Raw genomic sequence first — 16,770 nt, 5'->3', positions numbered from 1 at the left:
GTTTCTCAGTCTCTAATTTGAGGCCTGTGGCACTTTACATAGATTTAAGCCAAGCAGCCAGAGTTGAAAGTGTTCACAGAGGACATTCCGTCTCCCTCATTTAGTTTTACTTTTCAGTTCTCTCTCCCTCCCCCCCCCCCCCGCTCCTTTGGTAATACTGTTCTTGGGATGGCAAGCGGTCAATGGAAAGACAAAGCCATAAGCGAAAAAATAAATCCAGCCCTGTGCCTTGTCCACACCCTAAAGTTTAAGCACATAATGTTTCCGGAAAAGGCCATGTGCTGAGAAATTAGTCTGGGCCAGGAGAGATTAACTGGCTGCATAGACTTGGGGAATAAACCGCCCTCTTTCTCCCACCTAAAACAGGAGCCTGTGACTGCAGGGACAACACAGCAGGTCCTCACTGTGAGAAGTGCAGCGATGGCTATTATGGAGATGCAACCACAGGCAGCTCTTCCGACTGCCAGCCGTGTCCGTGTCCAGGGGGATCAAGCTGTGCCATAGTGCCCAAAACCAAGGAGGTGGTGTGCACCAGTTGCCCAGCTGGCACTACAGGTATGCTGCCATACATGAAGCTTCAGTTATGTGTATTCACATGCTGCTTGCCAGAGGTCTCTTAAGATGGGGAAATGTTTGAATGATGTTCCATACACTTTATTACTTTTTTAATACAGGGGTGGGGAAATAATAAATCTTCAAAATGCACCTAAGTGTACACTGAATCATTTTGGTTGATATGAGCTACTATGTTATGGTCTGGCACTTAGGCAGCAGCAAAAAAAAAAAAAAGTGAAATTTATTTTGTTAGCTTGGGCCCTGTTCTCCAATCTGTTAAGGTCATTTTGAATTCAGTTTCTGTCTTCTTCAACATTAGCTGCCCAGTTTATGTCATCTGCAAATTTGATGAGCATCCCCTCAATTCCTTCATCCAAGTCATTTATAAAGATGTTAAACAATAATGGACCCAGGACAGAACCCTGGGGCACCCCACTTTTCACTTTTTCCCAGGATGACAAGAAACCATGAATTAGTACTCTTTGGGTTTGGTCAGTCAACCAGCTACAAATCCACCCAACAGTTCACTCATTCAACCCACATTTTATCAGCTTCCTCTAGAGAATATCATGGAGGAATTTGTCAAAAGCATTACAGATATCAAGATACACTATGTCCACAGCATTTCCCTGATCCATAAAAAAAAGATATCAGATTGGTCTGGCAAGACTTACTTTTGAGAAACCCATGCTGGGTCTTCGCAATCACAGCATCCTTTTCTAAATGCTCACAGACCAACTGTTGAATTATCTGTTCTAGGACATTCCCTGGTATTGACGTCAAGCTCACTGGTTGGTAGTTACTTGGGTCTTCCCTTTCCCCCTTTTTGAAGATGGGGACAATATTTTCCTGCTTCCAGTCTGTAGGGACCTCGCCTGTTCTCCAAGAACTCCTTAAGATCTACAATAGACTACATTCCAGCCACTCAAAAAGTCAGCGGTTTTAATCCTCTGCCCAAGCAAGCAGAGAGGCATCCTGCCAGTTATGGGGCAAATTCCAGTCAGGCAAAAGCACTCAAGGAAGGGCATGGAACGGGGCTAGTGAGAGGTGTGGCCTGGAGAGAGCTGCAAGGACCAGTTGAGTAAGCCCTTGGCCCCGAGGTTCTCCACCTCCATTTAACATTCCAAGCACATGATTTTGCAAGCTTTATTTATAGTGATCCTCCTTTTATGGGTGGGTGGGTAGCCAGAACTGTTTATGCCCTTCCATGGGTAATAGTGGATAACCATAGAATGCAACCAATGTGGAAATTGAAGATTTCTATGCCAGATCTGAGAACAAGGAGAGAGAAGGAGGTGGAGAAAGCAATATTATATGGGTCAGCAGCATAAACATAGCTTCTTTACCAGGGCCAAGCCTAGGCACCCCTTACACACTCAGTACAGATTATTGAATGCAGAGCTGTTGCTAGTATCCTACCTGAATCCTCTCTTAGTTCCCTCTAAAACAGAAGCTGATGTCACATGGTGCTTGTTTTAGGGTGAAGTGCACAATAGTGAATTGGGGGTGGAGTTTACTTTCCCTGTCGCCAATATAAGTGCAGTGTCTTTGGGGATTGTTTGACTGGGAAAATGGACTTTGCAGCCCATCTGAGGGTGATACCTTTGCTTAAGAACTGTGGATAATAGGTATCCAGGAAAGCTGAGGACAGACAAACACAAAAGAGGAACTGTCCCATTTGGTCACTGGCCTCATCAACCATTACAGCAAGTAGAAGACTTCACGCCCAGCAAGTAGAAGACTTCACACACACACACACACACACACACACACACACACACACACCAACCTTCCTGCCCTAGTGAATTGCAAGGCAGTTTAGAATTGGCCCCCAGATAAAACTATTGGCTGATTCATCTGAGGAGAAGGCAGCCCCCAAATAATTGTGCAACTTGTCTGCATTCCATGAATGAGCTTGTAAGAGTTGTGCAAGCCAACACAAAAATTTTTTTACATCTTAGTGCTGGCGGCTCCTTTGTATTTCTTATCAGCCCTAACAGCCATGATGCACCTGGACTCCTGTTTCTTTGAAGTTCAAGTTTCCCCCCGTTAATCTTTAGTTCTACTATATCAATTAATGGATAGATGAAAATAACGATAGCTTTCTGTACGGTGTCTGTGGCAGTTGTGAGAAGCCATCTGTCTGAATGTGCTCAAGAGGAGAGGAGAGGAGAAGAGAGAACTGTCTCCCGTCCCTTTCTAAAGATTCTCCCAACTGAAATACATTTTCTGCCAACACAAGAACTAAAACATGTGAACATAAAACTCAAGGGTGTAGCCAGGAGCAGCGGGGGGGGGCAGCTGCCCCCCTAAATTAATACAAATCTGAGGTTCTGCCCCTTAACAAAAATCCTGGTTACGCCAATGATAAAACTGCTAGTCTATTGTGCCCTATAATACAAATATGAAACTAAAAGTGAACCTGTCCCAGTATCATCCTGACACTCCTCTACCCAAATGCTCGGCTGTTTATTTCTCCTTAGCATTTCCTGTTTTGCACTCTTTTGGTCTTTGTATGGATTATAAATTTGATTATACCTGTTTGCTCTCCATCATGTTTCAGCAAATTCCTTTTCAGTTTAAGGTTTTTACTGTGGAAATGTTGCTTCACTTTTCAACTCTGCTTTCTTTCTTTTAACTCCTTGATTTTTCAAGTCATGGGGGAGGGCTTCCCCCTTGTCAAGATGGCATATTTCTTCCTTCTCATCTTGTATTTTGCCCAACCCCTTTATAGCTCTTAACTTTGGAATTTGTTGCCAGCCATAGTCTATTCAACTTAATTTTCCTCCCATTTTCAAAAAGCATCTAAGTCTGCCCACAGAGCTATCTTCTTTGTGCCATTTGCAACCATTATTTGACATCAGTCTGCTGTTGCTTTTTCCTTTTGTAAGAAAATGACCAAGAAAGATGTTTTTAGCTTACATTTCGTTTACGCACACATTGGATTTCCCCTAAAAATTCCTTTCTTTCTCCTTTCCCTTTTGGATTTCCTCTTTTATTCCTCCTTCCTTCCCCATATTACCTTCACTCTTTTATAAGCCTTCAAGAAGGACCTTGTGCTTAAATCTCGGAACAATGCCTTCTCTGTTTTCAGTTCTTTACAAGTTGGCTTGCCTTAATAGTGTACTATTTAATAGTAGTATTTTATTCAGAGAGTTGGTGGCTGAATTTGGAAGCATAGTTTATTGAGATGGGAATGAGCCTGTGCAAGTCTCAAGTTCTCACTTGCTTCCCAGCACTAGTGAAGAAGCCACAGGGAAGCTGTCATTTCCATTTTTGGTTAACCAGATTCAACCAAACCATAAAAATTGCTACTCAACCCTAAACTGTGTTCAGTCTTAACCAGGGCTTTTTTTCATCCGGAAGTCACCGAAACTGAGTTCCGCAACCTCTTTGGTGCATTGCGGCACCTCATTGTAGCGCACTGGCAGCTGTCTAGCAGCACGTTGCCCAGAGCTGCATGTCAGAGGCTTTGGGCTGCGTGCCCCTCATGGCTGTGGGGCAGAGTGTCGGAAGCGGCGTTGTAATGCGGCCACAGTGATGCTAGCAGTGGGACAATTGGGCAGAGAAGCTGTCCATCAAAAAAGCTCAACAACTTTTTGGGAGTCCCTGCACCTCTTTTTCTAGGAAAAAACACTGCTCTTAACCATGGTTTGCAACTAGCTTTTTTTTACAAAGTAAGTTTTTTAAAAAAATAAAATAATAATAATCAGATGTCAAAGCAAGCTATGATTTATAAAAAATGGAAGTGAAAGCCTTCAAACCTTGTGGTTACACCAGAGTGGGGAGCATGAACCCAAGGCTACCACAGGCTCATTTCCATCCCAGTGAACTACAGCTTATCATGTCAGTTGAATAACTCCAGTGTGACACAATGGTTTGATTGTTGGATTTGGACAGGAAGAACAAATTTTCATATCCACAGTGCTTTACTTTCTCCCAGCATTGTTGTGAGGCTAAAGTACTACTCTGAGCTCTTTGGAGGAAAAAACAACATGCAGGTATAATAAACAAATGGGACCAGCAACAAAATTTTGCAGTGTGGCCTAAAGGAAGTATTTCTGTTCCAGATTCCAGCCAAGCATTCTGTCCAAGCACGGCATTTCACACTCTTCCGTTTTTCCTTTCCATGTCTCACTTCGCATGCTGTTGCTGCTGAACACGCTTAGATCTCATAGGACTGTTGGGAGGTGGTTTGACCCCTGGAGACTTTCTTTTGGAAATGCATTTCTTAAAATCTTGGGATTCTCCCAGCATCCCTCTTGCTTCAGTGGCTCCATTTTGGCTACAGTTCTGTTAGTATTCATCACCTGAGTTTTCTGGCCAAACTTGGCCCTCCAGCAGTTTTGGGACTACAATTCCCATCCCCCCTTACCACTGGTCCTGTTAGCTAGGGATGATGGGAGTTGTAGTCCCAAAACAGCTGGAGGGCCAAGTTTGGCCATGCCTGGATTAAATGATAAATGCAAGATCAATTTTCATTACTTGACTGAATTGCGTGTTGGTGTTGGTGTGGATTAGAGTTCTGAAATTATAAACGTTTGGTTTCACTCATCCTGATATTTTTTAGGCTATAAAAGAACAGCATCCAAGAAAATTCATTTTGCTTTCTAATGTGCTTTGCCCTTGTAGGCAAACGGTGTGAATTGTGCGATGATGGCTATTTTGGAGATCCTCTTGGTGAGAATGGCCCCGCCAGGCTTTGCCGCCTCTGCCAGTGCAGTGACAACATTGACCCCAATGCTGTTGGGAATTGCAACCGCGTGACAGGCGAATGTCTGAAGTGCATCTATAATACGGCTGGTTTCTACTGTGACCGGTGCAAAGATGGATTCTATGGGAATCCCTTGGCTCAGAGTACAGAGGACAAGTGCAAAGGTATGTGTCTGTAATACGTTCTTTGTTACAATCCAGTGGTCTAGGTTAGAACACAAGACACTCCCCATCTCCTAGGCACTTGTAATCATTGTGGTGAAACTGAACATAATCTTTCATCTTGAACTTGTAAAGAATAGTTGCTTGCCCTTTGCAGGGAGGCATCCCCGGATTTATGTATTGCAACATTTTGAATAATAAAACACCTGAAATACAAAATTGTACTTTTGCACTTTCCCCCATTGAGAGTGCACCCTTCACACATCCCACTAAGGGGAGATGGTGAGACTTCTGTTTCCAACATGGTACAGAAGCACTGAAAACACAAAGTGCCTTGGGCTTCCTGCGACTTCAACTAGTCCACAGCTGTTCTCCCAACCCTTTCTTATTAGAAAATACGTGTTGATGGGTCCCCTTTTGCTCCTGCAGCTTGCAACTGTAATCCTTACGGCACGGTGAACTTACAGACCAACTGCAATCAAGTAACGGGGCAGTGTGAGTGCCTTCCGCACGTCACAGAAAGGGACTGCAGCTCTTGTCAGCCCGGCTTCTACAACCTGCAGAGCAGACGGGGCTGCGAGAGGTGAGCTGTGTCCCACTGCTCTCAACTTGTCACAAGAACTCCTTGGGGGAAGGTTAGGAGAGCAGTGGTGACAAAAATGGTGCCTGTAACTCCTTCCCAGAAGATCAATATGGTGGCACCCCTCCCTTCATATACCTACTTAAAATCCCACCTTTTCTTTGAAGACATTACTTAACCTTTTAGTCCCTCTTCCTTCAGAAACTGCCTTAATAGCTATAGCTACACTTTGGCCAGTTTCCCCCTTCCCTTGCTTTTTCCTAGGCTGATAATAATAACCGGCTGAAATTTTGGGACATTGCTAATTACTATTGCAGGTGACAGTAACTACATTGTAGGTCTGTTTCTGTGACCCTGGGGTGGATCTCAATCCAGTTCTTAGGAGGGAAGAAGTTGCTCCTCAAATAGTAGACTAGCATTTAGAAGGCTGCCTTATTGAGCTAGCAGTCTTCCACTTTGTGAGGTTTTTTTGGATGTGTTTAAGGCTTATATTTTTATGGAAAGCAGGCAAATGCACTTTATCTTGTATTTCATATTGGCACTTTTTGATGCTGCATTATTTCAGACCTCTCATGGCGAATGTGACTTGCATTGCACTGTACCCAAATCAAACATGATGGTCATGTGCAGTCTTACTGCTTTAACTATGTGCCTTAATGCTAAAAAATGTGTCCTTCTTTTTCTTCTTCCTCTTCCTCCTCCTCCTCTGGTAGGTGTAACTGCCACCCATTGGGTTCCACTAATGGCCACTGTGAAATACAGACAGGGCAATGTGAATGCCAGCCAGGCATTACTGGGCAGCGTTGCGAGAGATGTGAGGCAAACCATTTTGGATTTGGTCCTGAAGGCTGCAAACGTAAGCAAGGGGGCAGGGAACGTGGTTTTTCTTTCCCATCATTTTCTCTTACATTTGTTTATCACCATTTTTTCTTCTCTGTTGAAAATGTGTTTCATTGCTCACCACTATTCGTGTGTTTATGGACTTGGACATCACAAGAGGCTCTTTGCGTCATCCTCCCCATTTTTTTCTTTTGTCTGTCTGCTTCCTGCATGTTGTGTGAGTTTCAAGTCTATTGAGGATGTTTTTGCAGTTGTGTGAGTCTTAGCTTTCTCCCTCTAGGGCATTATGATTGCATATACTTGTAGACCATCTGCTGCTCGTTGTCATAAACACTTGCTCTGAGTTTTGTCCCAGAAGTGACCTGTTTTCTGGCTGTTACACTCCTACGCCTCTACTCTGGAATGTGGCCTTTAGCTGCTAACTTGGGCTTGAGAACATGCAAAGTGTGTCAGATTGGGACATACATTCCTACTTCTCTAAACCCTCCCATCTCGGGTTCCCTAATATCTCAAGAGTAAAGTGAATCTAAGTGTTGGTTTGATACAGTGCCCCAATGAACATGCATCTGTGGTTCCCTGCAAACCGTGGCTTGCAGATTGGAAGCTGGCCTCAGGAATATTGCTGTATTCTCACCTTCCCTCCACAGAGCTGTCTTCCCTTTGCAGCATTATCCATAGTTTTATGTTGAGTAAGTAAACATATGATTGAGAGATGAAAGTCATTGTTTGGAAAGTGCTTGGGACCCAGTATTTGTGCTGGTGAGCATATAAGGCTAAGCCATGATTCCGCCTGGCAAGGAGAGGTTGGAGAATAGGGAAGGAAGGAGGACAAGGAAGCATTCATTTCGGTTTGCAAGCCATGATTTCTGGGGAGCCAGCATTTTACCTAGCACATGTGCACAGCTGTGCTGGCGAGTGTCATTTGAAGTGTGACTACATCTACAAGAGTAGAAAATTTATGCCAAGCTTTTCATATAGTTGTGGCCTTGCATGAATGGATTTCATATTATTAAGGTGTGACATGAGAAGCAGACCTCAAAGCTCCTTCATAGGGTCTTGTTCTTGCAAACAGCAGATGAGGTGGTAAGTCTATGTTTGTAAGAATGTAATACTTACTAAATGAGTAGCTGTTTTAGTTTTGCTAGTAGCTCAATGTCTAGGTGCATTGAAAGATGCAAAATTATGTGGTTTTGCCTACCATTTTCATCTTGCAGGTGTATGTTGTATAATATGTACGTTTGTAGATCACCCAGAAATACTCTCTCACAGCCCAGATGGAGCAAGTAAGGCTCACTGAGGTCCATGGGCAGAGTTTATATGTAAGTTTGCACACTTGCATCTTGATATTAAAAGACACATCAGACATGGCATATTCACCCAATACCTTTCCAAAAAGTCTTTGCTTCGCAGACCAGACAAATCCCATCATCACTGGTATTTTCACAGAGTGGACACCCCTTTCAAACCTCCACCTTTTGGCCCACTTTTGCCCTTAGGCGGGATGAAAGTGTGTGCTTATTTGGATCATCATAGAGTACTGACACGCACACTGGGTTTCTCTTAGTCCCAACGAAAACCGGACTTGGAGGCATCTACATAATGAGAAGCAGGCTGAAAGAAACAGTTTGTTGCTTTCTTTGCTTTGTGTCGAGGACAAAGTTGACTTGGAAGGTTGGGCTTACACTTGAAGGAATAGCCACAATGCCATACAACATAATTCATTGAAAATAAGGACACCCATAATTGGTTAGATGGGTCTTTCACAAAAGGTGCAAACTAGCAGATTTACTCACAAGTGATCCCTTAGGCTTCAGTGAGTCTTAACTTGCTCAAGCTGAGCTATCATGAAAGTGATTGCAAACTTTCATATGCATACGACTTACAGATCCAGTCAGCTGTAGTCATAAATGTACAGTTTCCACATCACACTAGACAACAAAGATTCCTTTATGCCTTAAAGACCAACAAATGTTAGTTTTGTTAATCCTGTGGCACTTTAAAGATGTTCGTTGGTCTTCAAGGCATAACAAACTGTTTAAGTACGTCCTGAAATATATTCATCCAAATCCCCTTTTCTCATTTCCCTCTTCCTCATAATTATTTTTAAATCTTGTCTTTCTGCAGCTTGTGATTGTGACCCTGAAGGTTCTCGATCTCTTCAGTGCAAAGAGGATGGTCGCTGCGAGTGCAAAGAAGGTTTTGTTGGGAACCGCTGTGACCAGTGTGAAGAGAACTATTTCTACAATCGATCTTGGCCAGGCTGTCAAGAATGCCCTGCATGCTACAGATTGGTGAAAGATAAGGTCAGGCTTGTAAAACTGTGTGTTTTTGTCAGTTCAGCTAGGTTTGCAAATCATGGTTGTAAATGACCTTTGGTTGTATTAATCATATTTTGTTTGGGTGGTCATGTAATTTATTAACCTGGAGAAATGAAGGGAGAGGGGGACATTGCTCCAGAGAGGGGACGGTAGTGAGAGGAAAGCCCATTCTCAAGGCTGGCTCCAGATTTACAGCCTGTTGATCTGCACTGGCTGCGTTTGTACATTATGCTGAGCCATGTTTTTTTCTCATCATGGAGTCATTGCACAGATGAGCAAACAAGCCATGGCTTGCTTCTCCAAACCTGGTTTGTTTTCCAGCTGCTTTGCCTTGTGCCTCTGTCTTGGCAAGCGTGTGGGTTGGGGTAGCTAAACAAACAATGCTTAAGAAGGGCTGTTGGATTTGGAAGTAACGCCAAACCATTGTTTTAAGCCACGGCTTCACATAGTGGTTTGTTGATAGAAAGCAAACCATGGTTAAGTCAGCTGGATTGAGTTGGGTTTGAAAGTCTCTTAAAATACACACTTCCAAATGTGTAGGAGCCAGAGGATGATAATGTACCAATTTGTACATAGTCTGGGATGTGTGGATAAGGTCTATTTATGTTAGAATTTTCAAAAAGCGAGTTCTCCAAATAGCCCTAATTGCAAGGCAAGGGGAGAAATAGCGCTGGAGGGTGGTGCAGACCTCTCAACCTTGCCTTTCTTGACTGCTTTGACCTAGCCAGAGGGGATTGACTAGTTGGGTCCAGTGTGTGGCGAATGCATCACACCGTTGTGCAGGGGGTGGGGTTTTCTCCCCTTAAAAAGGCAGTGACAATCCCCCCACCCCGCTTCCTCAAAAAAAGTCCACAGTGGACCCATAACTTTTATTGCAAAGTGTTCCCTGGTTTACAATGCAGCTTCAGAAGTTGTTGGAAGAAACCAGTTATATCACCCAGGCATTTGGAGAAGTCTGCCAAATTGTTATCCATCCAGTTGAGTTTAACTGCTTGTTCTTTTAATATGTTCTTTAATATGTTAGGAACACTGTCAAACCTTTGCAGATTATTTCCCACACAAGCATGAGTACTAAAAACTGGCAAATACGACAACCTTAGGCTTCTCCAGCTTAATTGGAAACATGTGCTAACACAGAGAGATTGTCGCCATGTGAAGTCCTATACTTAATTGTAGAGAGAGATCTGTAGATGAGGACTGAGTGATTCCTACTGGAGTCTCAAACACTTGGCAAGTGGAAACATCTTTCCTCATCCCTCCTTTCTGTCATTTCTGTTTAGGTGGCAGAGCAGCGGGAGAGATTGCAGGAGCTTGAAAATCTTATAGCCAACATAGGAACAGGTGAAGAAACTATAACTGATCAGGCTTTTGAAGACAGGCTGAAAGAAGCTGAACGAGATGTCATGGACTTGCTTCAGGATGCCCAAAACAGCAAAGGTGGGTGGGACAGATCTCTTTCTGAATACCCTTATTTCCCCAGGTTTGTCACATGTTATTGATTAGGCTTTTTTATTTGGGGTGGGGGGTTTAGTAATTCTGTCACTGCAGCAACTGAGGAGCTGAGATTGTCGCTCCCTAGCTGTTCCCCAAAGATGTGCTGCATTTGTTTCTGCTTCTATAAATTATGTTCCATTGGGATAGCTCAGCTGATAGAGCATGAGACTGTTAATCTCAGGTTCATGGGTTCGAGCCCCACATTGGGCAATAGTTTCCTGCATTGCAGGGGGCTGGACTAGATGACCTTCACGGTCCCTCCCAACTCTGCAATTCTCTAGTTCTGTGATTTTGCCACGCTGGGATCATATGATGAGGTGGGCTAGAAATTCTCTTGCAAATAAATTATAAATAAATATTTCAGAAGAGATGTGATCTTCTGAAAGTAATAACATTGAAGTAGTTAGGTTTTAGTGTTTGGTGGCGATAGCAGTGGTGCATTCTTTTGTGATTATAAATGGAAACCAAATTTAAAAGTCTCTTTCCTAAAAGTTTAATCCAAAGTATAGAGGTTCTTTTTCTGGATTTCCCAAATCAGAAAACAGCTTAATTTGTTCAACAGGCAATTGTGAAAGAATTTTGTAACTCAAAGTAGGGGTTTCCAGGGGTCTTGGTGGGTTTTTTAAGGGTTTTTTAACCCCACCCTATGTGCAGTAGAAAGAAGCTGTACCATGGTTCCTGTCATAATTTGTTATCTGCAAGTGTTTTGTCCCTGCCCAAAGGAGTATTTAATCTGAACTTTGATAGTGAAAGAGACAGCTAGGGAGAAAGGAAAGGATAACAAGGGATGAATATAAGCAACTACAGTTAAAACTTTGTGTCAGTCAGGGACTAGGAAAAACCAAGGGCTTCATGAGAAGAGATGAGTTCAGAGGAAGAACTTGAAGAAATTATGGTTGTTGTTTTTTTTTATAAAATAATATTTATTAAAATTTCAGAGGAAATACAAAAATGTAAAAAAGAAAGAAAGAAAGAAAGAAAGAAAGAAAGAAAGAAAGAAAGAAAGAAAAGAGACAAAAAGATACAAAATACAGAAAAATAAGAATAGTTAAAAACAAATCAGTCATTCCAAACCCTATCTTTCATTTGCCTATTTCCCTGACTTCCTCACACCTCCCTTTTTTTGTATTCTAATTCAGTCATTGGTTCAGCAAATCCTTTCCATTTTTGCTTTTACTTTTTGTATTCTAGCTTATTTAGTTATTTCACTGACCAATTAATTAGCTCTATACATCCTATCCATCTTTCACCATATTCTGTTATTCAATTTGCCTTACTTTATTTAACCTTATCTTACCATAAAATACCTTAAAACTTAAAAACTTAATGCTTATTTATACATAACTCCTTATATCATTTCTACTAAAGCCAGACAATTTCGTTCCAACATTCTCCCTAATATTCATTAATTTTACACTAATTCCCAAAATAAAAATTTTTCTTTATAGACTCTTCCAATTTTCATCCAACGTCCCTTCTTCCTGGTCTCAGGTTATGTCAGTCCTTACTATCCATTCCATCTAGTCCATCAACCTGGTAGTCTTATGTCCGAGGCTCTTAAATCTCTTCCATGCCCCATCTGCAGATCTTCTTCTTCTTGTTTATATTTACACTTTTCCTTGTCTTTTGTTGGTCTCTTTTTTAGTTTCTTTCCTTTCTCATTGAGGAGTAGGTCTCCGGGGGATTTCCGCCCATACTTATCTCCATCTCCCCTCATCAGACCAACCCATTCCCCACAGTCCCACTCCCCACAGCCATCAATATAATCCAGAAGATCTTTAACAGCATATTTCAAAATCTCTCCAAAGTTAAGAGCCTCCTCAGCTTCAGACTCCCTCTGGCCCATTCCAAGATAATTCTTCCAAAACAGCGGCTTATGCTCCTGCAGGGCCTCGGGTCTCTCCCATTTGTATTGCTTGAGGTACCACCGTAACTTCCTCCATTATTATCTGCCCTTGCATTTGCCCAGTCGAACCAGTTTCCTGGATTGGTCCCCGTATGATTTCTATGTCAGTATTCCCTATTTGTCCACATTCACTGATTACAACAGTCATCAAATCCAACTTCTCGTTCATCAAATCCACCTTCTCATGCAACTGCTCCAACAAAGCACTTGTCTTGCAAAAAGCTAGCACCAGGACTTCTTCCAAACACATTTTTATTCAAGGTCACAGTCTGGTCCCACAATGTTAATCTCGCAGCTGTGAAGTCCCCAAGTAAACTGCAGCAACAATTTGACAAGCTCCCTTTAGAGGATACAATTTCTATTTGTGTCCATCTTTTTAAAGCATGTCCAACAAAAGAAAGTTACTTTCAATTTTCAAATATTTTGTTTCTTTATAATGCAAAAGGCAACATTGGAATCAATTTGTTTCTCTCTTTTTTTTTGCTATCTGTCAAAATGTTCCATTCACAGTCAATGGACGTCTCCGATAATTTCTGCCTCTGACACCCCGTTCCCAGGATTGAGACGGTGGAAACTTATTTTCCTTTACTCCCTCTCCTGCAGGCTTGAACAGTTAAATTCCCCCCCCCCCTTTTCTCCTGCTTCCAAGGGGGTTTTAGTGGTTATAAATGAAGGAAATTTCGACCTTTATAAAACAACTTTCCAGGCTATTAGCTTACAAGGTTTTTGCTTCAGTCTATTTACAAAAAGCGGAAGGCGGACTTCCTGTTTTGAACCTTCCCTCTTCGATGCCAAATTAGGATATTTCTTGATCCAATTTTCCGTTTCTACTCACGGGTACTTATTTAGAGTCCAATTGTCGACAGGAAAAAGTCAGCGCTCTCCGGCAATGGCAATGCGGCTTCCCTCCGTGAAAATAGCAGTCAGTTCGCAGCACCGCGCCGCTCACCCTACTTCGCTCCGGAGCCCCAAAATGGGGTTCCCCGCGAGTAGGGGAGGCGCTCCTGGTGCTCTGCCGAACCCCACGTTCCCAGGCTTCTTCCACCTGGGATTTCTAGCGGGTCCCCACCTTCGCCGCGGCGGGTAGACCCAGTTTCCACGGAGCCAGTTCCTCCGGTCAGAGGAACTCCACCATTCGCCGATGGCGCTAACCCAGAAGTCCTTGAAGAAATTCTGGTTGACTCTCTCTGCTTTTGCTGTGTATGGTCCTAATAGAGAAGTGCTGCCCTCTTAAGAACACCTTTTATTGATTTTAAAGTTCACCTCCATGAAGTTCCTCTCTAAAATCCTCTGCCCAGGAATCTTTCAGTTTGACCATTTCCATATTCTTGGGAAATGCCTAAATGCTGCTGAAGTCTTGGGAGTTTTTGCATCCACCTTTCTTTACATTCCTGTTCACACTTTTTTCCTTTTTTTTTAGTAAAAGCAATTATCAGTAAAAGCATGTGGGCACAATGCCTTATTCTTGTTCATGCCTCATCTTTTTGTGCAATTAGTTCAGTCTGTCCGTGTTAATTGGTCTGTTCCAGATGTAGACCAGGGCTTGATGGATCGCTTGCAGGAGATCAACAGAACTCTGTCCGGCCAACTTGGTCGGTTGAGGAACATCCAGAACACAGTGGAAGAGACAGAGAATCTGGCTGAGCGGGCCCAGGCCCGGGTGGACAGCACACAGGAACTGATTGAAACAGCTTCAGATATGCTACAGAGAGCAAAGGTGGCAGTTGCTAATGTGGTGAGTGGTTCTTGTGTTCCTTTTTGAAAGAGCTAAAATTACTGAATTTGAGTGCCTTGAATATTTGAGATATTGGCAACCTTATGCAGAGTTCCTCTTTCTCTTATATGTTGAGTCATGAATAAGTGTTTTCTTGGGCCTCACTGCGTATTTCCATACCTACACAGACCAGGGGAAGAGGGAGAACCACACAAGACTTGCCTGTATCAGCAAGGGCCCCATATTTCTCACAGTGTCTAGCTCCAGTCCGTACATTAGACCCAGTCGTAATCTGAGAAGGCAAGTAGCTACTGCTCATTTGTTTAAAAATATAAAAGACCTTAAAAGTCTGTTTGGTTCTTCTCCAGTCTATTACTCCACCAGAATCAACCAGCGACCCCAACAACATGACTCGCCTGGCAGAAGAAGCCCGCCAGCTAGCTGCTCGGTAAGGCCCATGGCATCTTTAGCATACCTTCTGCACTTTTAACCCTCTTGGTGTTGGTGAATACCATGCGCTTCCTTCGTGAAGGATCCCACGTGATGGAACCGCCTCCTCATGGAGGTTCACTCGTCCCACTCTATGATTTATTTTTGCCAGCAAGTGAAGACTACTATCCTTACACTGGTATTTGAGGAAGGAGCTTGAGTAGAAATGGAGAATTTTTAGGACAGCTGCTGGTTGTACTTTTGGCCTGAAGGATTAGCTGCTTTGTGATGGTGCTGCATTTTAGCCTGTTTTCCTTGTTTTCTCCATTTGTTCTGAGCATGGAAAGGGCAGGTTTATAAATGTAATGAATAATATAGCAACACGTTGTCAAGAAACACAAGGCTGCCCCTCCTCAAGTCACTTTCATCTTTCCCTCTTGCAGCATACCTTAAGATCACACCTTCCACACTCCCTTTTACTGTTCTTCGCACTGAACCACCAGCCCAGCCCCTCTCTCCTTTGGGCGAACTGTTTCCTCCCTTCTCCCATTCTATCCCCCATTTGTTCTTAGCTTTCCATTTTGCGCTAAGGCGAATAGAACAAGGGAGGCCCATAATGGAGCAGTCTCAGCATAGCCATAAACTGCTTGAATGGTGCTGCTTCTAATTGCATCTTAACAAGGCATATTTATCTTTTCTACAGTACTGAATGCACAGTGCATACTTAAGCACTGTTTAGGTTACAAAGGGGTGTTTGCATGCAGATTCCAATTTTGAAATGCATGGTGTGCAGTTTCTCATTGTGCTTCTTTTAAGGAGAAGCAAAACCTACGAAAAGCATACATGAAAGCATAACTAATGTGTTACATATATATTTTGTGCTCAGGTATATCTGTACGTAAATTCAAAATACTTTGTAAGAACTGGCCCTGAAGGGTGCAGTCTCAGCCAGATAAGCGAGTATATTACCTGTCTGCTCAAAGCGAGTATGTCATCAGTTTGTCCTCTTCCCCCACCTTCTGTTCTGATAACACTGGCAAGTATCTGCTAGTTCAGTCTGTTGTATGTCTCTTTCCTTCCCCTCTCCACCCCATTCCCACTTTTATATTAGTCACTTCCTGTTTGAACAGTCTTGTTGAGTAATGGGAAACAGGCAATTACAGTGGTGCCTCAGGTTACATATGCTTCAGGTTACAGACTCCACTAACCCAGAAATAGTACCTCTGGTTAAGAACTTTGCTTCAGGGTGAGAACAGAAATCGCGCTCCGGTGGTGCGGCAGCAGCAGGAGGCCCCATTAGCTAAAGTGGTGCTTCAGGTTAAGAACAGTTTCAGGTTAAGAAGGGACCTTCGGAACGAATAAAGTACTTAACCTGAGGTACCACTGTATTTGGGAGAGACCAGGATCTGAATCTCCTTACATGAACAGAGACTGTTGGTCAACCAGCTCACAAAACAATGGAAGTCCTTCATCCACCACAAGCCCATGAAAAGCTGGAGTGCTTCAACCACTTCTTTAAGTTCCTCCCTTTTTAATTTTAACCTGGGTTCTGTGAATCTTTCTCTCCCACCCACCCCTTAAAGGAAAAAAAATACTAGCTGGAAAACGGTGGGTTTCTACAAGCTTTTGAAAGAGAGCTATTGTGTCAGTCCTTTGCAAGAAGTGGAGAGGCAGTCACCTCTAGCTACGGTGAATGGCCAGCCAGTGGCATTGACAGCATGGATCTTTGACACTTCTGAAGAGGAACAGGAGGATCCAGTGAGCCTGGCCTCTACTCCTGCCTGCCTCTCCGATGTTGTGCTGCTACTTGGCTAGAGAATACAGCAGCAGAAAACATGGAGTATTGTCTTTATGCAGCAGCACACTTGAGGTGCACTTGACAAAGAGGCTGGCTATTGCTGTTTTAGGAATAGGCTGTGTTGGCTACATTCTCAGGGACAATTCAGGCAGTGTTCCTGAAACTGAAGATTTATGGCATGTTTTAATTCTCTCTGAAAATGATGGCTAGGGTCTAACTCCGACTATAATGTTTGGAGAGAAAACAATGGTGGTTCTCTAA

General features: G+C 43.0%; 1 protein-coding gene across 2 annotated transcripts in view; it reads left to right on the top strand.

Moving 5' to 3' along the window:
* The window catches only part of LAMC1 (laminin subunit gamma 1), a 120,429-nt gene that overhangs the window by 91,738 nt on the left and 11,921 nt on the right, over positions 1–16,770 (top strand). For both annotated transcript variants that reach the window (XR_014549821.1, XM_083621359.1), the window contains exons 13-20: positions 367–555; positions 5,188–5,433; positions 5,860–6,013; positions 6,724–6,866; positions 8,975–9,153; positions 10,449–10,605; positions 14,098–14,303; positions 14,651–14,730. Coding sequence is in view for 1 of the 2 variants with exons in the window: in XM_083621359.1 (XP_083477485.1) it covers positions 367–555; positions 5,188–5,433; positions 5,860–6,013; positions 6,724–6,866; positions 8,975–9,153; positions 10,449–10,605; positions 14,098–14,303; positions 14,651–14,730 (1,354 nt within the window). In the remaining variant the exon portion in view is untranslated. The remainder of the gene's footprint in view (positions 1–366; positions 556–5,187; positions 5,434–5,859; positions 6,014–6,723; positions 6,867–8,974; positions 9,154–10,448; positions 10,606–14,097; positions 14,304–14,650; positions 14,731–16,770) is intronic.

Source organism: Podarcis filfolensis (assembly GCF_964270895.1).
Source record: "Podarcis filfolensis genome assembly, chromosome: 6".
Classification (NCBI taxonomy): domain Eukaryota; kingdom Metazoa; phylum Chordata; class Lepidosauria; order Squamata; family Lacertidae; genus Podarcis; species Podarcis filfolensis.
This window is presented reverse-complemented; position numbering and strand designations above follow the sequence as displayed.